We start from the raw sequence: 20,536 nt of genomic DNA, 5'->3' as shown, positions 1-20,536 counted from the left end.
ATGACGTCAGAGCGATAATTCTTAAAGGGGCAGCGCCCGTAAAAAGCCGCGCTCCGCCCAGCCCAAACCCGGCCGTTCTCACCCCAAAACCGACCCCGACCCCGACCCCTCCCGGGAAATCACTGCTCCGCAGCCAGCCTGGAGTTTGCACAGCGTGGAAATTTACTTTAGCAAAAGTAAAAATTCTTTCCTCGGGTAAAAAAAATGTTGCCGATTTTACCCATTAGCAGAAATGGGTAAAAAAGAGAATAAAAATCTGAGTTTTCATGGCCAGTCCCGTTCCTTGCCCTGGGGAAATCAACAAAATCCCGTTTTGTTGAAGGTCCAGGGGTACCTGAGGATGTTTCTTGAGGATTATTCCAGCATCCCTCAGGGATCAGTCACAGCACCTGATGAAAAAATTCCTGTAAAAGCACAGAGCTGTGAGACAAACCTGATTAAAAACCAGCCCTGATTCTTTAAAAAACCTGCTGCCTGGCAGCTCCTGCCCGCCCCAGCTGCTCCCTGAAGGCTTCTCCTGGTGGAACAGCACCAGAGCTGTGGGCAGTGAGAAAAAACAGCTTAAAAATCAGATTAAAAATCGGAATAAAAAAGATTAAAACCAGCCCGGGGCAGCTCCTGCTGCTGCTTCTTCCTCTTCCTCTTGGGGGGTGGGGAGGGACAGCAGTTCCTGGGGGGCACGGGGCAGGGCAGCTCCGGGGGCCCCTGCTCCTGAAGGCTCTGTTCCAGATCATTCTGTTCCAGATCATTCTGTTCCAGACCATTCTGTGCCAGATCATTCTGTTCCAGACCATTCTGCTTCTTCTGCTGCCTCTTACGCAGCTTCTTCTGCTTCCTCTGCTCCTGATGCTCCTGCTCCAGATGTTCCTGTTTCTTCTGTTTCCTCTGCTCCAGATGTTCCGGCTTTTTCTGCTTCCTTTGCTCAAGATACTCCTGCTCCTGGAGCTCCATCTTCTTCTGCTTCCTCTGCTCCTGCTCCAGATGTTCTGGCTTTTCCTGCTCCAGGTGTTTCTGTTTCTTCTTCCTCTGCCCCTCATGCTCCACCTCCAGATGATTCTGTTCCAGATGATTCTGTTTCCTCTGCTCCAGATGTTTCTGTTTCTTCTTTTTCCTCTGCTCCTGATGCTCCATCTCCTGATGGTTCTGCTCCAGATGTTCTGGCTTTTCCTGCTCCAGGTGTTTCTGTTTCTTTTTCCTCTGCTCCTGATGCTCTACCTCCAGATAATTCTGCTCCAGATGTTCTGGCTTTTTCTGCTTCCTCTGCTCCTGCTCCAGATGTTCTGGCTTTTCCTGCTCCAGATGTTTCTGTTTCTTCTTTTTCCTCTGCTCCTGATGCTCCATCTCCAGATGGTTCCGCTCCAGATGTTCTGGCTTGTTCTGCTTTCTCTGCTCCTGATGCTCCAGCTTTTTCTGCTTCCTCTCCTCCACATGATTCTGCTCCAGATCATTCTGCTCCAGATGTTTCTGTTTCTTCTTTTTCCTCTCCTCCAGGTGCTCCATCTCCAGATGGTTCTGCTCCAGATGCTCCAGCTTTCTCTGCTTCCTCTGCTCCAGCTGATTCTGCTCCTTCTGCTTCCTCTCCCCCTGATGCTCCATTTCCTGATGATTCTGCTCCAGATCATTCTTCCTCTTCTGCTCCAGATGTTTCTGTTTCTTCTGCTTCCTCTCCTCCACGTGCTCCAGCTCCAGATGATTTTGCTTTTTCTGCTTCCTCTCCTCCAGATGTTCCATTTCCAGATGGTTCTGCTCCAGATGATTCTGTTCCTGATGTTTCTGCTTTTTCTGTTTCCTCTCCTCCAGATGTTCCATCTCCAGATGTTCCAGTTTTCTCTGCTTCCTCTGCTCCTGATGCTCCACCTCCACGTGTTTCAGCTTTTTCTGCTTCCTCTGCTCCTGATGATTCTTCTCCTTCTGCTTCCTCTGCTCCAGATGTTCCATTTCCTGATGCTCCATTTCCAGATGCTCCTGCTCCAGATTATTTTGCTTCTTCTGCTTCCTCTGCTCCAAATGCTCTGTCTCCAGCTGTTTCAGCTTTTTCTTCTTCCTCTCCTCCAGATGCTCTATCTCCAGGTGATTCTGCTCCTGATGGTTCTGCTTTTTCTGCTTCCTCTGCTCCTGCTGTTCCATTTTCTTCTGCTTCCTCTCCTCCAGGTGATTCTGTTCCAGATGTTTCACCTTTTTCTGCTTCCTCTCCTCCAGGTGATTCTGTTCCAGATGTTTCACCTTTTTCTGCTTCCTCTCCTCCAGACTCTCCAGCTTTTCCTGCTGTCCCTGCCCCTGCCTGGCACTGCTGCTGCTCCTGCAAGGAAATTGGGGATCAGCCCCCAAAAAGGGCTGGGGGGAGCACCCAGAGCCTCTCCTGCAGCCTGAACTCCCAGAGAGGCTCACTCCTGCTTTCTGACAGGATCTCCACCAGGGATTTTCCATTTCCAGCAGGAGCTGGGATGAGGGGAAGGAGCCACAGCTGTGCCACAGCTGGCAGAGGCTCCCAAACCCATCCTGGAGATGTTCTGTGAGCTCCCCCAGAGGCAGGAGGTGCCAGAGCTCAGAGCCCAGCTGGGGGAGGCTCCTCCAGCCCCCCTGCTCCAGGAAGAGCAGCACAGTGCCCAGCTGGCTCTCCTGGCACTCCAGCCCTGGGAATTCCCAGCTGGGAACATTCCAGCTGCCAGCCTGGGGGTGCCAGCCCACCCTGCAGGCCCAGGGAGGGCACTGCCAGGCACAAGAGCCTCCCTGCTGGCATGTTGGCTCTCAACTCCCAGAAAGGCAAAGCCCTGGGGGAGCTGCAGCCTGGAGAGATCCAGAGGGGCTGTTCCCAAAGGGAGGGAGCAGGGCAAGGGGCCAACACCTACCTGGGCACTGCCAGGGGGGGCTGGGGGTGCTTCACCAGCTGCTTCTGGGCCTTGCCTGGGGCACTGCCTTCCTTCCTCAGATCTGAGCCCAGACTCTTCAGCTCACAGCTGCTTTTGAAGGGGATTTGAAAGAGAATTCCAGATGTTTTCACTGGGAAAATGGAGCTTTTCACCCCCTGAGTGATGCCAGCAGCCCTGGGGGGTTTCCATGCAGCTCCAACCCCAGAATGGTTTGGGTTGGAAAGGACCCTAAATCCCACCCAGGGACACCTCCTTGGACACTCCCAGGGATGGAGCAGCCCCAGATTTCCTGGGAATTCCGTCCCAGCCCCATCCCCTGCCCCCCAGGGGGGATTTCTGCCCAGAACCCCTCTACCCCTGCCCTGTGAGTCTGAACCATCCCCTGCCCTGGGCTGCCCCATTTCCCCCCTGGAGCCCCCCAGGACCCCCAGGCTCACCTCGGGGCTCTCCTCTGCAGGTCCCTGATGTAGTTGGGTCTCTCCATGGGGTGCCCCCGAGATGTGTTGAACACTGGGGACACACAGAGTTACCCCAGAGCAACTGAAACCACCCCAAAACTCTGCTTTTCACTTCCTTCTTAACTAAAAATAAAGTTTCCCTGAACTGTAATTTTTTCTTTTTCTTCAAACTGTTCCAATCTACTCTAAACTGAAAGCCCAAAAGAGCCTAAAACTCTACATTCCAACACCAAAAAAACTAACAAAAAACTAAGCAAACCAACCTGTAATGCCCAAAAAAGGTCTAAATTTAACTTAATTTCTCTTGCTATTAACAAAAAAAGTTCTTGTTCATCATTATTCAGACCTATCAACACTTTGTTAAATTAACAATTTTTTATGCTTTTCTCAAAAAAAAAAAAAAAAAAAAAAAAAAAAAAAAAAAAATCTTTTCCCAAATAAAAACCACTTAAAGCTGCTTTTAAAAAAACCTCTTTGAAAAGTTTCCTGCCAAAATTTGCCCTTCCCATCCCAGCAGGATGCTCACATTCTATGGCAGCATTTGGCTCCATGCCTTCAACCTCAATCAGGTACCTGAAAGAGCAGCAAAACATCTCTAATTACACAATTAATTATGAGAACACTGATGGGCTGGTGGTGATTCAAACAGAGGAAAAAGGACTGAGGAGTTTAAAACCTTTTATTTAGGGAGGATCAGCTTTTAATGCTGGATTTGGGGATGAAAGAATGTCCCCTAAGAAAAGCTGGGAATCCTTGCAAGTTTGGGGTCCCAGAAACCACTCCAGTCTGGGCTCCTCCTGGAGGGCCACAGAGAGCCCAGCTGGGCAAGGAGAACTCACCTGGCACTGCCAGCAGGAGAACTGACCTGGCACTGCCACCAGGAGAACTCACCTGGAATTGCCACCAGGAGAACTCACCTGGCACTGCCACCAGGAGAACTGACCTGGCACTGCCACCAAGAGAACTCACCTGGAATTGCTACCACTGAGCCCCTCTGGGCAAGGAGAACTGACCTGGCAGTGCCAGCACCCACCTGGCAGTGCCAGCAGCAGCTCCCACCTGGCAGTGCCACAGCCACCTGGCAGTGCCAGCAGCAGCACCCACCTGGCAGTGCCAGCAGCAGCACCCACCTGGCAGTGCCACACCCACCTGGCAGTGCCAGCAGCAGCACCCACCTGGCAGTGCCACACCCACCTGGCAGTGCCACAGCCACCTGGCAGTGCCAGCACCCACCTGGCAGTGCCAGCACCCACCTGGCAGTGCCACACCCACCTGGCAGTGCCAGCAGCAGCACCCACCTGGCAGTGCCACACCCACCTGGCAGTGCCAGCAGCAGCACCCACCTGGCAGTGCCACACCCACCTGGCAGTGCCACACCCACCTGGCAGTGCCAGCAGCAGCTCCCACCTGGCAGTGCCACACCCACCTGGCAGTGCCACACCCACCTGGCAGTGCCACACCCACCTGGCAGTGCCACACCCACCTGCAGACCAGGTAGCCAGTCCTGTTCAGGCCGTGTGTGCAGTGCACCCCGATGAGTTTATCTGCAACACACACAGGGCACACTGAGCTGCTCCCAAATCTCCCAAATCTCCCCCAAATGTGCCCATCTGCCCCATCCCCCCCAGTGCAATCCCCACACCCATCACATGCTCAGGTCTAATTAGCCCTCAGCTCGTTAACTCTGCCTGCTCCTCTGCTCCATCCCGACCAAGGCTCAAATCACCCAGACCCCTGCAGAGCTCTGAGCCCAAAGCCCATCCAGGTGAGTTCTGCCTCCACCCCTGCCCTGGATCACCCCTTCCCCAGGAAAATCCAATTTATGGCATTGATTGCACGCTGCCAGGCCAGGAGGAGGGAGAGGAACCCCAGCAGGGCCAGGCAGGCTCACCGTTGTCCTTGTTGGTCATCAGGAACCCTCTCACCAGGTACCTGAACCTCACAAAGGTTTTTCTGTTGGGGATCTCGTGGCCCATGGTCAGGATCTTGCAGTAGCGCAGCGTGGGGGGCAGCTCCTGGGGGAAGGAATCACTCATTTCCAGGAAAAGCACCAAAATCCTCGTTAATTACACAACCACTGGTGATTAACAGGGAAAAAAACCCAGTTTTCCCCACAAAGATTCTTATTAATTACACAATCCCAAGTAATAAACCAAAAAACCCCTAGTTTTCCTCACACAAGAATCCTTTCCTCCCCAGTTTGGAGCTCTTTCCTCAGCAGAGCCCAAATCCCCAAGAGCATCCCCAAATCTGGACTGGTTCACAGGATTTGGGGGCTGGAGAGCCAATCCCTGTTCCTGCAAGGCTGCAGCTCAGCCCCTGGCAGAGGATTCCAGCCCTGCCCCTCTCCAGGGAGCTGTTTTTGGGGGAGAATTCCCTGTTTTGAGCTCTGAGCTCTTCCCTCAGCAGAGCCCAAATCCCCAAGAGCATCCCCAAATCTGGGCTGGTTCACAGGATTTGGGGGCTGGAGAGCTGATCAGAAACATTCCCTTGGCCTGAAAGCTTCCAGCTCAGCCCCTGGCAGAGGACTCTAGTCCTGCCCCTCTCCAGGGAGCTGTTTTGGGGGAGAATTCCCCGTTTTGAGCTCTGAGCTCTTCCCTCAGCAGAGCCCAAATCCCCAACAGCATCCCCAAATCTGGGCTGGTTCAGAGGATTTGGGGGCTGGAGAGCTGATCCCTGTTCCTGCAAGGCTGCAGCTCAGCCCCTGGCAGAGGATTCCAGCCCCTCTCAGTCTCCAGGGAGCTGTTTTGGGGGAGAATTCCCCATTTTGGGCTCTGAGCTCTTCCCTCAGCAGAGCCCAAATCCCCAACAGCATCCCCAAATCTGGGCTGGTTCAGAAGATTTGGGGGCTGGAGAGCCAATCCCTGTCCTGCAAGGCTGCAGCTCAGCCCCTGGCAGAGGATTCCAGCCCCTCTCAGTCTCCAGGGAGCTGTTTTGGGGGAGAATTCCCTGTTTTGGGCTCTGAGCTCTTCCCTCAGCAGAACCTACAAACCTCATTGCAATGACATCCCCAAATCTGGGCTGGTTCGGAGGATTTGGGGGCTGGAGAGCTGATCCCTGTCCTGCAAGGCTGCAGCTCAGCCCCCCCAGGCTGCAGGGAGCAGTTTTTGGGGAGGATTCCCCGCTCTGGCTCTGACCTCCCGGCCGTAGTAGCGCGTGGTGTAGGTCAGGTCGATGATCAGCCCCAGCTCCTCCTTCCTCTCCTGCACCTTCCTGATGAGGTCCCGAGGGGAGAATCTCTCCTCTGGCAGCAGGTTCTGCTCAAAGCTCTGCAGGGAATGATGGGCTGGAGCAGTTATTGCAATCTGGGCAGAGGGGACACTCCTGCTCTGCAGGTCAGAGACAGCAACTCAGGCAAAAAAAAAGAAAATCAAGGTTTGGTCACTGAGTTCTGGGCTGAAAAGGGCATTAAAACCATCCTTTGGGGTGAAAAGGGCATTAAAACCATCCTTTGGGGGGAAAAGGGCATTAAAACCATCCTTTTGAGGTGATTAAAACCATCCTTTGGGGGGAAAAGGGCATTAAAACCATCCTTTGGGGTGAAAAGGGCATTAAAACCATCCTTTGGGGGGAAAAGGGCATTAAAACCATCCTTTGGGGGGAAAAGGGCATTAAAACCATCCTTTTGGGGTGATTAAAACCATCCTTTTGGGGGAAAAGGACATTAAAACCATCCTTTTGGGGTGATTAAAACCATCCTTTGGGGGTGAAAAGGGCATTAAAACCATCCTTTGGGGTGATTAAAACCATCCTTTGGGGGAAAAGGCATTAAAACCATCCTTTGGGGGAAAAGGACATTAAAACCATCCTTGGGGGGAAAAGGACATTAAAACCATCCTTTGGGGGAAAAGGACATTAAAACCATCCTTTTGGGGTGATAAAAACCATCCTTTGGGGGTGAAAAGGGCATTAAAACCATCCTTTGAGGTGATTAAAACCATCCTTTGGGTGAAAAAGGACATTAAAACCATCCTTTGGGGGAAAAAGGACATTAAAACCATCCAGTTTATGGATTTGCCCAGGGCCTCAGTGCTTTGGGAGCTCCCAGGGTGAGTGACAACTTTCACAGTGACACCACACTGCAGGGTTTGCTGTGGGAATTCAGCCCAAAGACCCAAACCACAGAACCCCCGAGGCTGCAAAAGCCCCTCAGCACCACCCACAGCCAGCTGTGCCCGCTGCCCACCCTGTCCCCAGCCCAGAGCGCTCAGTGCCACCTCCAGGCTGGGCAGCTCCAACACCTCCAACACCTCCCTGCCCTTCCCAGGAAGAAATCCCCCCCTGATGCCCAGCCTGGGGCCGTTCCCTCTCCTCCTGTCCCTGTTCCCTGGAGCAGAGCCCAGCTGCTGCCCCTCCCAAACCCAGCTCTGCATTTTGGGATCAGGAATTCCCTCAGGGAAGCCCCCCCCCAGCCCAAACTGTCCCCTCACCTTCTTCAGGGGCACCTTGAAGGCCACGAAGCGCGTGCCGGGCATCCTGCGGCCCAGGGGGGTGTACTCTGTCCACCTGAGCCCAGGGGGGGTCAGACGGGGCAGGGACCCCCGGCCCGGCCCCCCCAGACACCCCCAGAGCAGCAACAGAGCTCCCCCAGCCTGGGAACCCCGAAATCACCTGCACCGAGAGCCCTCAGCCTCCCCCTGGTGAAAAATCCCCCATGGCCAGGGACCCCCAACCCATGGGACACCAACACCCCCAGTCCTGGGGACCCCCCCCAAATTCTGGCTGGCCCAGGGACCCCCAAATCCCCCCAGTCCTGGGGACCCCCCAAACTCTGGCTGGCCCAGGGACTCCCAAATTGCCCCCCTGTCCTGAGGACCCTCAAGCCTACCCTGGTCTGGGAACCACGGCCCTGGTCTGGGGACCCTCAAACCTCCCCCAGACCCGGGACCCCCAAATCCCCCCTGGTTCAGGGACCTTCAACTCCCACCCTGGACCGAGATCCTCATGAGTCCCCAGGCCCGGGGACCCTCACACCCTGCAGCTCCACAGAGCCCAGGGCCCCTCACGCCCTGTATCCCCAGAGCCCCTCACGCCCTGTATCCCCTCACGCCCCAGGGCCCCGCGCTCGGGCCCCGCTCACCGCTCCGGGACGCGGCAGGACCCCCGGCCCGCCATGATGGCGACGCCACCGCGCCTGCGCGTGACGTCACTTCCGCGCCCGCCGCACGTGCGCGCGGGGCCACACTGGCCACGCCCTAGCGCGATACCACGCCCATCGCAGATAGGCCACGCCTCCAGCACGGCGCGCTGGGAGATCTGGCGCCGCCGAGCGGTCACGGGCGGTACTGCAGGCACAGAGCGGCGCCACCGAACCGGGACCGAACCGGGACCGAACCGAGACCGAACCGAGACCGAACCGGGACCGAACCGGGACCACCGAACCGGGACCACCGAACCATTGCCACCACACCAGGGTCACTGAACCAGGACCGAACCAGGGGGACCGAACCGGGACACCGAACCGGGACCGAACCGGGACCGAACCGGGGACACCGAACCATTGCCACCACACCAGGGTCACTGAGCCAGGACCGAACCAGGGAGTGGGGAGTGATTGTGGGATGGGAAATCATCATCGTGGACATGGAAGTCAAATGGGAATGGGCATGGGAAATCCTCGTGGCAATGGGAAATCCAGGTTGGGTTAGGAAATCACCGTGGGAACGGGAAATGGAGGCCGTGGTTGGGAAACCATCGTGGGAATGGGAAATCACGGTGGGAAATCATCCCTGGCATCCCCATCACTGCCCAGCACCAGCGTGGGCAGCCGGGGCTCCCTTGCTGGGCACAGAAATCCTGAAAATCCCAAGATTTCCTGCCCTGGGATGGGACAAACCGAGCCGGGACAGGATTTTCCCGTCCCCAACACCCCATTCCCAAGCGGGCGGTGGGGACGAGCCTGGAAAAAACCTGTCGGCACCTCCAGCCGGGCGGAAAGCACCGGATTAGCATCACCGGCGGGGAGCGGGGCCGTGGGCACGGGCGGAGGGGCCGGGCCGGTCCGACCCGCCCGGCCGAGCAGGGTCGCGGCTCTCGGGCTGCCCCGGGGCCGTCGGGGCACGGCGGGGCTGCTCCCCCCGCACCGAGATCCGGTTGAGCCTCCTGCGCTGCCGGCCCAGCCTGTAATTAGCGCTGGGCCATGGCGGCGAGGAGGATGCGAGCCCTGGGAAGGAGCCGCGGCCGCCTCGGGCTGTGGGACAGGCTGAGGCTGAGGCTGCAGAACTCATCTCACCCCCGGCCGGGCCTCGGCGCCCCTCTCCACGTGCCCCTGCTGATTTTGGCTCCTTGTTGCAAGCCCAGCTCTCAGGATGCTTTTCCAAAGGGTCATTCTGCCCCATGCACACACCAGCATCCCCCCACAAGGACATTCCCGCCCCCCCCCGAGCCATGCCCAAAATCCCAACCCCCTCCTCCCAAGCTGGCTGCGGTGGGGTCCAGCACCCTCCAGCCCAAGGGCGGGGGGTCCAACACCCCCTGTCCCCCTCCCAAAACCCCGGGGGGGCCTTGCCCTGGCTTTGGGGACAGGCTCGACAGCGGGGACCCCGCGGCGGTGACTCAGGGATGCCGGGGCTTGCGAAACAGGCCTGGGATGGTTTGGGAGACGCCTCCACGCTGCAGCCCCGCCAAGCCCATCCGCCCCGGGGATCCCGTGGGGGGAACAAGCCACGGCAGCGTCTGGGCTCTGCGGACCCGTCAGGCAGGTTTCCCGGAGCAGCAGCAGCGCAGCCGGGGCCGGCAATGCCGCTCCGCCCGCTCGCAGGCTGAGCGAGCCCCCCCGGCTCTCCGCTCGCCCCGCAGGAGCCATGCGGGCGGCCGGGCTGCTGCTGCTGGCCGGGGCGATGCTGCCAGCCGCTGGCAGCCAGCAGTGCCACCCGGCCGGCCCCGGGGCTGTGCTGCGCTTCACCGACAGGCACGCCGAGATCCGGGTGCCGGCGCTGCACCGCGTGCCCAGCTCGCTGGATCCCCTCTACGGCCTCGTCCGGCGCTGCCTGGACCTCATCCAGCAGAACCCGCTGCCCACAGGTGAGCCCCGAGCCCGGGGAAGGAAATTTGGGGTCGTCGAATCTGGTGGGTTTGCAAAGAAATGGGATTAGTTCGGCTGGGTCTTGTCCTGAGGTCGGTTCCTTGTAGCTGGGCCACTCTAAATTGCAGATAAATAATGAATGGCAGAGGGATTCACCCCAAATAAATGTTTGCTATAGATCCATGAATATCCCCCATCCCTTGCCTGGGATGTGGATGGATTGAAAATGGGAGGATCTTTGAGTTAATGGTAAATCCCCCAGGAATAATCCAGAAAATTGTCCTGATCCAACTGGAGGGCACTCTAGGGGAAAAAATACAAAGTGAGGATGAGCTGGGTAATGATTCCTCACCTCAGGCAGAGCGATCCCACTGCGGCCAGGACGTCGAGTGTTCTGCTGGCTGCAATCCCCACGTCCCAGGGATTCAGGAGAGGATCCTGCCCCTGTCCCTGTGCTGCTGCCCCAGGAAGGTTGGGGATGCAGCAGGTGGGGCCTCCTCTGCCTGTGCCATGATTTATTTTTTTGCAGAGCTGCTCAGGACAGCCCTGAACGACCCCGGCTCGGTGCGGACATCGCAGGTGAGCCGGGCCGTGGGGCAGGGGATGCCATGGGGGTGTTTCCACCTGGCAGAGGGTACCTGGAGCACCCCGAGCTCGGTGCAGAGGTGCCCCAACGAGGCTCTCCCGTGGCACAGGTGGTGCAGTACGAGCTGGGCTATGTCGTCTGTGCCGCCGTGGCTCTGCTCTTCACCGTGGCCGTGCCGGTGGCCGGGATGTGCTTCTGCTACTGCCGGAGCCGGCGGCGCTGCGGGGGCCGCCTCCGCGCCCACCGCCGCTCGCTGGGCTGCCGCCGCCGCTGCCTGCTGGCCTGCCTGTCCTTCACCTCCCTCATCATCCTGTGAGCCCCCCGAATCACCCCCAAAACCCACGCTGGGTGGGGGGATCCGCGTCCTGCCGGGCCGCGCCGTCACCGCCTGCTCGCTCCCCGCAGGGTCAGCGTCACCTGCGCCTTCGTCACCAGCCAGCGGGTCAAGGGGCAGATGGAGCCGGGGCTGGGCGCCGTGCCCTCCACCCTGCGCACGCTGCGGCAGCACCTCGCCAATGTCCCCCAGGTGGGTCCCCGAGTGGCCTTGCCAATGTCCCCCAGGTGGGTCCCCGAGTGGCCTTGCCAACGTCCCCCAGGTGGGTCCCCGAGTGGCCTTGCCAATGTCCCCCAGGTGGGTCCCCGAGTGGCCTTGCCAATGTCCCCCAGGTGGGTCCCCGAGTGGCCTCGCCCCTGGCACGGCGCGCTGCCCAGGGATGGCCACGTTTCCCTCAGGGGATGGTTTGGCAGGCAAGAGGAGATGACGTGACTGCCATAAGAATGTGTTCCGAACGGCATCGCGGGGCTCCCTCCCCTCCCGGCGGCCTCTGCCCCCGGCTGACCGGCTCCTCTTTCCTGGCAGGGTGTGCAGATGGTGGTGGACAAGTTCGAGGTGGCCCAAAAGCAGATCATCTCTGACCTGGCTGGTAAGCACGGCACACCGAGCTCCCCCGGGGATGGACTCGGTGCTGACGGTGCTGAGCTCGCCCCAGGGATGGACTCGGTGCTGAGCTCGCCCCGGGGATGGACTCGGTGCTGACGGTGCCGAGCTCGCCCCGGGGATGGACTCGGTGCTGAGCTCACCCCGGGATGGACTCTGTGCTGACGGTGCTGAGCTCGCCCCGGGGATGGACTCGGTGCTGACGGTGCTGAGCTCGCCCCGGGGATGGACTCGGTGCTGACGGTGCTGAGCTCGCCCCAGGGATGGACTCGGTGCTGATGGAGCTGTGGTGCCTTGCAGGGCTCAGCCGGAGCGTGGGGCTCTCCATCCATGCACAGCTCCAGGCCATGACCTACGCGGCGCTGGCTGACCTGCAGGACAGGGCCGGAGGTACGGCCGGAGCGCCGCTGTCCCCGGCACCGCCACCGGGGCCGAAGCCTCTCCGGGGCGGCCGAGCGGAGGGAGCAGCGTGACCTAGCCCTGGCCTTTCTCTTTAAGACCTACAGACCTCGCTGCACCATTTACAGATCGTGCACAGGACGGCGCGGGCGCTGGCGGCGGCGCGGGCCGAGCTGGAGCCGGCGCTGCGGGAGCGGAGGCGCCGCGTGGTCGCGCTCCTGGACGACCCGCGCTGCACCTCCTGCGCCAGCGTCCTGGGCAGGGCACAGAGCCTGCAGCTGGGCGCCGACTATGGCAAGGTGGGCACGGGCTCCTGGTGCCCCCGGTCGCCTCCCCAGGCCGCTGCCCTGGCGCTCACGGGGTCCTTTCTCCGCCCCAAGGTGCCGTCGGTGGAGAAGGTGTTGAAGGCGCTGGCCGGTCTGCCCCGAAGTGACTTTGCGGAGATGATTCGCCAGGTTGGGGGGTCACGGTGAAGCTTGGGGGATCCAGCACCCACAGGCAGCTCCAGCTGAGGTGCTCAGCACCCTCTCTTTCCCTGCAGGGCAATGGCACCTTCAACTCCATCCCGGAGCTGGCCGTGGAGAGGATGGCGCAGGTCATCCAGGGTGAGTGGGGCTGCCACAGCGAGCGGGGACATCCCCCACGCGGTGAATCCTTTTGGGGACACGGGGTGGGGTGCAGGGACCATCCAGCCCTGCAGCCCAGCCCTGGCCCCGCAGATCTGCGGGCCGATCTGGCCCGCACGGCGGAGAAGGTGCAGTCCATCGCCGACGGCTTCCCCCTGCCCGACTACACCCGGCCCGCGAGCGAGGCGCTGGCGGAGGCGGAGCAGCGGAGCCGGCCGTACCTGCGGGAGGCGGAGCGCTTCGAGCGCTACCGGTGAGCCCGGGGGCAGCGCAGGGCGCAGGGGCTGCAGCGGAGAAGGGCCCCGAGCCCCCGGTGCCTCAGCCCCGCGTCTCGAGGCTGTGCCCTGCTGCCCTTCCCTCCAGGTGGATCGCGGGCACGGTGCTGTGCTCCATCATCCTCCTCATCCTCGCCTGCAACGTGACGGGAATGGCCCTGGGGGTGTACGGGCTTTCCAAGCGGGAGGACCCCAGCGACTACGAGTGCCGAGGAGAAGCTGGTGCCAAGTTTCTCCTGGTGTAAGAGTTTATCTGGGTGCTGGGGGGCTGCTCCATCTCACACACACCCCCCAAAAAAAACTCAGGCAAAGCCAAGGGAGGGACTGGGAGAGGTCCCGGCGGAAAAGCTTTGGAAGGCACCGCCTGCGCCCGCAGCTTTGGGAGAAGCTGCTCCTCCCTGGGAGCTGGCAGCTCCCGCTGCCCGGCACACCCCGCTGCCAGGGCCCTGCCCAGCCCGGCGTGCCCGGGCTCGGGAAGGAGCCGCGGGGCTGCAGCTGGACGGGCAGGTCCCTTCCTGCCCGCTCGGGGCCGCGAAGCCACCGGCGGCACCTCCTCTCCCTCTTTCAGCGGCGTGGGCTTGGCTTTCCTGTTCTCCTGGCTCCTCATCCTCCTGGTTTTCGCCACCTTTCTGGTCGGGGGCAACATCCAGACGCTGGTTTGCAGGAATTGGGTCAACCAGGAGATTTATAAGGTGGATAGCCACACATGCACCCATCGCTGTGTAAATCTCTCCTTCCGTGCACCAAAACACCTCCAGAGGCTCTGTGTCCTCCCCCTAAACCCGACTGGAAAAGCCCTGTGCTAGACCAGAAGATGAAGTTCGGGATTAGCTCCTCGGATTTGCATCATCAGCTGGGAATCGCCTTTGTGCTGTTAATTCACCTCCTAATTGCTGTTCCCTGGTCCCTGGGCACCCCTGGGCTGCTTGGGTGGGCAGATGGGGGTGATGGGGATGGGAGGGGGATTGGGGCGATGGGTCTGGGGTCAGGACTGTCCCCATGGCAGCGCCACACGCGGGCAGGTCCCTCCAAACACACCAGGCCAGGCTCCTCGGTGGGAAATGTCCAGATAAACCCCAAATTAGTTCAGGCTGCCATGAGCTCCCCCAGGATACCCCTGCGAGGGCAGAGCACCCCCAGAATCCCTGCTGGGAGCTCCCCTGCCTTACCCTGACCCCGTTTCTCCTCCTCTTTGCCCCAGTTCATCGACACCCCGGGGAATCTCCCTCCTTCCATGAACCTCAGCCGCCAGCTCAACCTCAGGAGGGACTCCAACCTCAGCTCGGCGTACCGGTGAGCGCCGCAGGAGCCGCCCCGTGCCGCCAGGGCGGCCTCGGGATCGCTCTGCCAATGCCCCTCTGCCTTGCAGGGAGTGCAGGAGCGGCGCGGGGCTCTGGGAGGTGCTGCAGCTCGACAGCTCCTACGACCTGGACGAGCACCTGAGAACCCCCCAGGTGAGGGCCGGCTCCAGCCGGAGCTGCTGGTCGGGGCAGGGGGTGCAGGGGGGTTCCTGGGAGCCCTGCAGAACGCCCTGCCCGGCCCTGCAGTACACGGCTGACTTCCAAAAACGCCTGGGAGACTTCACGGCCGACCTGGGGCGCGTGCGGCTGCTCCGCAGCGAGGGCAGGCAGGACCTGGAGACCTTGGCCCGCAGCGGGGTGGACGAGGTGGACTACGGGCGCTTCCAGGAGGAGGTGAGGGGTGCTGGCCGTGAGCTGAGCCCCGCTGCAGGGTTGGGGCTGATTTTGGGCAGCCCCCGACTCCGTTTCCCCGCAGATGAAGAATCCCGTGGTGCAGACCAGCCTGCCCGGCCTGGCCAGGAACCTGGAGGGGCTGCAGAAGATGCAGGTGAGCAGCGGGGCGGGCAGAGGGACCTGGAGGGGCTGCAGAAGATGCAGGTGAGCGGCGGGGCGGGCAGAGGGACCTGGAGGGGCTGCAGAAGATGCAGGTGAGTGGCAGGGCGGGTGCAGGGACCTGGAGGGGCTGCAGAAGATGCAGGTGAGCAGCGGGGCGGGCGCAGGGACCTGGAGGGGCTGCAGAAGATGCAGGTGAGCAGCGGGGCGGGCAGAGGGACCTGGAGGGGCTGCAGAAGATGCAGGTGAGCGGCGGGGTGGGCGCAGGGACCTGGAGGGGCTGCAGAAGATGCAGGTGAGTGGCAGGGCGGGTGCAGGGACCTGGAGGGGCTGCAGAAGATGCAGGTGAGCGGCGGGGCGGGCGCAGGGACCTGGAGGGGCTGCAGAAGATGCAGGTGAGCGGCAGGGCGGGCGCAGGGACCTGGAGGGGCTGCAGAAGATGCAGGTGAGCAGCGGGGCGGGCGCAGGGGAACCCTCCCTCCCTCCCTCCCTCCCTCCCTCGGTGGCGGCGGGGCCGGGCTGACCCCGCCGTGCCCCGCAGAGGAACAGCACGGTGGCCGGGCGGCTGGCGGCGGAGGCGAGGGCGCTGTGGCACATGCAGAACTCCACGGTGCAGGCGCAGGAGGCTTTGGTGGTGAGTCCGTGCTGGGCTGGTGGCAGCAGTGCCCCTCGAAGGGGGCAGCGAGGTTTCTGAGCCCTTCTCACGTTCCTGTCCTGCAGGCAAAGCTGGGGGAAAGCGTCCAGTTCCTCTCCCGCTTGGCACCGCACCTCAAGGTACTCACGCGTCTCTCCCAGCCCCAAAAACTCTTGGTGCTCCATGGGTCCCACCTGCCAGAAACCAAAATACAGCTGCAGGGTGATGGGAGAGCCAGGAGAAATGCCAGCCAGGAGAACTGGTCTCCTTTAGGGATTAGATTTGCTGTCACAAACCAGAAATCCCTCTGCAAAGGGGTTTTCCTGCTCAGGGCACATCCCCCTTTCCCTGCCCGGCTCCCAGACCCAGTTTGGGGCTGCTCCCTGCCCTCCCCAGGCACCCACCCCCCTGCTCCAGGCCCTAAGGCTGCTCTGCCCTGGCTGTGCTTCCCCAGGAGCGGGTGAGGAGGACGCTGGCCACCACGGCCTCGGTGGAAGCCCGGCTGCCCGTGCAGGCCCAGCAGATCCTGCGGCAGGTGAGTGAACCGGCGGGGCTGGAATCCCCGGCAGCCAGGAGGAAAGAGGGAGAAGAGGGCACTGAGAGCCTTCAGCCCTCGTCTCCCAGCCTGTATTAGCCCAGAGAGAGGCTGGAGAGAGGCTGGGGAATGCGGGGATGGAGCTGGGATAGGGAATGCGGGGATGGAGCCGGGATGGGGAATGCAGGGATGGAGAGGGCGGATCAAATCCAGACTGGGAAGAGCAGAGTTGATTGGGAATTGGGAACTGTGGGACTGAGTCCAGACTGAGAAAGTGCAGGGTTGAATTGGAATTGGGAACTGTGGGGCTGAATACAGACTGAGAAAGTGCAGAGTTGATTGGGAATTGGGAACTGTGGGGCTGAACCCGGGCTGGGAAGAGCAGAGTTGATTCGGAATTGGGAACTGTGGGGCTGAATCCAGACTGGGAAGAGCAGGGTTGAATCGGAATTGGGAACTGTGGGGCTAAACCCGGGCTGGGAAGAGCGGGGTTGAATCGGAATTGGGAACTGTGGGGCTGAATCCGGGCTGGGAAGAGCGGGGCTCTCCCTCCACGCTGCCTCTCCCCCGCCCAGGAGCTCGGCTGCTTCACCAGGAAGGAGCTGCGCTATTTCACCCAGTACCTCAACTGGGTCGGGCAGACGGTGAGAGCCCCCCCCGTCACCCCGCGGGGATTTTTTGGGGCCCAGGAGCCCCCATGGATTCCCCCCCCCCCCGCAAGCAAACGTGATGCTTGTGTCATTGCAGCTGAGGGAGGACGTGGCGTCGTGCCAGCCGCTGGCCACGGCCCTGGACAACGGGCGGGTGATCCTGTGCGACCGCATCGCCGAGCCCTGGGTGAGGATCCCGCCCCCGGGGCTCCGGGGAGGAGCTGCGGGAGCACCGGGGCTGCCCGAGCGCCTCCGGAGCCCCGGGGCTGAGCCCGGCGGGTTCTCCTTGCAGAACGCCTTCTGGTTCAGCCTGGGCTGCTGCACCTTCTTCCTCATCCCCAGCATCATCTTCGCCGTCAGACTCACCAAACACTTCCGTCCCATCCGCAACCGCCTGATGTGAGCGGCGGGAGGGGACGGGGACACGGGGGGGACCGGGGGGGACACGGGGGGACCGGGGGGGACACGGAGATGGATGGGGAGAGGACATGGGGATGGGGAGGACACGGGGCAGGAGGACAAGGGGATGAGGGGGACACGGGGACAGAGAGGATGAGGGGGACACAAGGGGACACGGGGGGACCGGGGGACCGGGGGGACCGGGGGGACGGGGATGGATGGGGAGGACATGGGGATGGGAGGACATGGGGATGGGGAGGACAAGAGGATGAGGGGTACACAAGGGGACACGGGGGGACCGGGGGACACGGAGATGGGAGGACATGGGGATGGGGAGGACACAAGGGGACACGGGGAGGAGGGGGACATGGGCACGAAGGGGACAAGGAGAGGGAGGACACAGGGACGAGGGGGACACGGGGACAAGGGGACAAGGGAATGTCACAAGGGGAGGTCACAGCGCAGGAGGACAAGGGGATGAGGAGGACACAAGGGGACACGGGGACGAGGGGGACAAGGAGAGGGAGGACACAGGGACGAGGGGGACACGGGGACAAGGGGAGGTCACAAGGGGAGGTCATGGGGCAGGAGGACAAGGGGATGAGGAGGACACGTGGAAAAAGGAGGACAAAGGGACGGGGAGGACACGGGGATGAGGGGGGTATGGAGATGTTGGACAAGGGGATGAGGAGGACACGGGAAAAAGGAGGACAAAGGGACGGGGAGGACACGGGGATGGGGGTGTGGACCCCTCCCTGACCATCCCTCGGGATTTCTCCACCTCTCCTGCAGCTCCACGGGCTCAGAGGAGACCTGTCCCTTCCACATCCCCCGGGTCACGGCGCTCAAGCTCTAGGACGGGGCTGTGCCGGGTCCCCAGGGGCTGCCCCAAACCCAAACCCAGCCCTGAACCCAGAGCACACAAAGCTCCGGATCCCTCTGGCACCTCTCGGGGCTTTGGATCCCTCTGGCGTCTCTTTCTCGGTGTCCTTTGGGGTCTCCGGGGGGGCTCCCGGAGATTTGGGGTCTCTGGGGGGGCTCCCGGAGCCCGGCTGATCCCGGCTGGAAGGGGAGGCTCCCCCACCCCTCCCACACCCCACAGCGATCCCCCACTCCTGGCACCCCTGTGGGGGGCACATTAAAACCCTGCCCTAAAATCTGCCCCTGGCTCTTCTGTTTGCCCCCTCTGTGTGCCCGCTGTCCACAGGGAAGGGTTCTGGGGGGATTTGGGGAGAGGGGGCCCCATGGCCGGGGGGATTTGGGGTGAGGGGAGCCCAGGGCCGGGGGGATTTGGGGTGAGGGGAGCCCATGGCCGGGGGGATTTGGGGAGAGGGGAGCCCAGGGCCGGGGGGATTTGGGGGGAGGGGAGCCCAGGGCCGGGGGGATTTGGGGTGAGGGGAGCCCATGGCCGGGGGGATTTGGGGCCAAGGGGGGCTTTAGGGGGTGACAGGGACATGGGGGCTCCAGGGCTGAGGGGGCTCTGGGGCCAAGGTCACAGATGACCCAAACCCCCCAGAACCCCCCCCTCCATCTCCACCCCATAATAACCCCACTGCAGGGCTGGGGCCCCTCCTGGCCTCGGGGTGCTGTTAATTAGAGCTTAATTAGAGCGTAATTAATCAGAGCAGGGGGCTCTGAGAGCTGCAGGTGAAGGGGTGGGTACAACAGGAACGGTTTGGGTTGGCAGGGACACCGAGACCCCTCCTGATCCATCCCTGGCACGGGCAGGGGGCTCTGCCCCCAGCCCAGGGTAGCCCAGCTCTGTATCTCCCAATTTATGATTTATTTTGGTGTGAAATCCCTGCTTTTCACTCAGATCCTCCCCCCTGGTTGGGCAGGAAATCTCTCACAGATCCCCCCGGCGTTTGCAGACCCGCCCAGGGAGGATTTCCCTCCCAGCTCAGGCAGAAATCCCCTTTTTATCCATTATTTATAAATTTTTTATTTCCTGACAGGCTCTTCCTCCCCGCAGCCCCAAAACCTCCCGGTTCGTGCATTATTTGGGGCTTTGCTGCCCCTCAGCCTGCAGAGGTCAGAGCTGCAAAGGATTTTTTTCCAAAGGGATTCAGGATTTTTCCAGAAGGATTCCTGCAGGAGCTCCCATGCCCAGGGATCTCCTCAGCCCACGGAAACCACCCCGGGGCACCGAAAATCAGGGTTAAAACAGAGGATTTTGGGGCTGGGGTGGGGGGAGGTGTGCGGGAAATGCTCTTACCTGGGGCTCAGACAGGAAATAAAAAGCTCCCAGCTGGAGCTGGATGCGTTTTAAAAGCTTAATGTCACAAAATTCTGAGATAAAGAAAAGAAGAGGTTTGTCTCTTTAAAAAAAAACAAAAATCAATAAATAATTTTAATAATTTTAAAAATATTTTTTATATTTTTATTTTATAAATTTAATTTTAGACTTTTATGTTAATATTTTTATTTTATATTTTTATTTTATCATTTTATTTTTTTTATTTTACCATTTTATTTCATCATTTTATTTTATAACATTATTTTATCATTTTATTTTATAACATTATTTTATAATTTTATTTTATAAATGTATTTTATAATTTTATTTTATGAATTTATTCTATAAATTTATTTTAATATTTTTATGTTATAATTTTATTTAATAACATTATTTTATAATTATATTTTAATTTTTATTTTATAATTTTATTTTATAAATTCATTCTATAAATTTATTTTAATATTTTAATTTTATAATTTTATTTTATAATTTTATTTTATAATTTTATTTTAATTTTTTATTTTATAATTTTATTTTATAAATTTATTCCTCATAACTTATTTTATAAATAATTTTCTTATAAATATTTGTATTTATTGATTTATTTTTTTTAATCCGTTATTTAAAATTTATTTTATTTATGAAACAGCACCTGGAGGCCAGGAGGGGCCCCACCCCTGCAGTGGGGTTCACCTGCAGCCCCAGATTCCTATTTCTGGGCACAAACTGTTTATAAATTTATTTTATTTCAGGGCACAAATTGTTTATAAATTTCCTATTTCAGGGCAAAAATGGTTTATAAATTTCTCTTATTTCAGGGCACAAACTGTTTATAAATTTCCTATTTCAGGGCACAAACTGTTTATAAATTTCTCTTATTTCAGGGCACAAATTGTTTATAAATTTCTCTTATTTCAAGGCACAAACTGTTTATAAATTTCCTATTTCAGGGCCCAAACTGTTTATAAATTTATTTTATTTCAGGGCACAAACTGTTTATAAATTCATTATTTCAGGGCACAAATGGTTTATAAATTTCTCTCATTTCAAG

At 59.0% G+C, this 20,536-nt stretch overlaps 2 protein-coding genes across 22 annotated transcripts; one reads left to right on the top strand and one right to left on the bottom strand.

Annotated features, from left to right (window-relative positions):
- Positions 1–139: 139 nt before the first annotated feature.
- On the bottom strand, positions 140–8,515 carry DUSP11 (dual specificity phosphatase 11). 4 transcript variants are annotated; one of them, XM_050982794.1, is made up of 10 exons: positions 8,409–8,496; positions 7,759–7,834; positions 6,466–6,597; positions 5,220–5,343; positions 4,812–4,872; positions 3,855–3,901; positions 3,308–3,380; positions 2,850–2,960; positions 2,176–2,299; positions 140–2,031 (listed from the first exon to the last, which is right to left on the bottom strand). In XM_050982794.1, the coding sequence occupies exons 1-10, from the start codon at positions 8,441–8,443 to the stop codon at positions 574–576; spliced, it is 2,241 nt and encodes a 746-aa protein (XP_050838751.1). In that variant the 5' UTR covers positions 8,444–8,496; the 3' UTR covers positions 140–573. The 4 variants fall into 4 exon arrangements, with proteins under 4 accessions (XP_050838751.1, XP_050838750.1, XP_030086324.2 ...); XM_050982793.1 differs by having other exon boundaries at positions 140–2,173; positions 2,231–2,299; XM_030230464.2 differs by having other exon boundaries at positions 140–2,299; positions 8,409–8,515.
- Positions 8,516–10,116: 1,601 nt separating this feature from the next.
- Positions 10,117–19,614, top strand: PROM2 (prominin 2). 18 transcript variants are annotated; one of them, XM_050982775.1, is made up of 23 exons: positions 10,117–10,351; positions 10,882–10,931; positions 11,048–11,250; positions 11,344–11,464; positions 11,798–11,861; positions 12,176–12,265; positions 12,374–12,573; positions 12,655–12,729; positions 12,816–12,879; positions 12,994–13,153; positions 13,264–13,416; positions 13,744–13,867; positions 14,377–14,468; positions 14,545–14,629; positions 14,723–14,869; positions 14,952–15,023; positions 15,570–15,662; positions 15,749–15,802; positions 16,117–16,197; positions 16,773–16,841; positions 16,945–17,034; positions 17,140–17,246; positions 19,202–19,614. In XM_050982775.1, the coding sequence occupies exons 1-23, from the start codon at positions 10,132–10,134 to the stop codon at positions 19,521–19,523; spliced, it is 2,736 nt and encodes a 911-aa protein (XP_050838732.1). In that variant the 5' UTR covers positions 10,117–10,131; the 3' UTR covers positions 19,524–19,614. The 18 variants fall into 18 exon arrangements, 17 of the variants coding, with proteins under 17 accessions (XP_050838732.1, XP_050838734.1, XP_050838741.1 ...); XM_050982777.1 differs by lacking the exon at positions 19,202–19,614 and adding an exon at positions 18,039–18,407; XM_050982774.1 differs by lacking the exon at positions 10,117–10,351 and having other exon boundaries at positions 10,364–10,931.
- The last annotated feature ends 922 nt before the right edge of the window (positions 19,615–20,536 follow it).

This window comes from Serinus canaria, chromosome 22, assembly GCF_022539315.1.
Source record: "Serinus canaria isolate serCan28SL12 chromosome 22, serCan2020, whole genome shotgun sequence".
In the NCBI taxonomy this organism is placed as follows: Eukaryota; Metazoa; Chordata; class Aves; order Passeriformes; family Fringillidae; genus Serinus; species Serinus canaria.
This window is presented reverse-complemented; position numbering and strand designations above follow the sequence as displayed.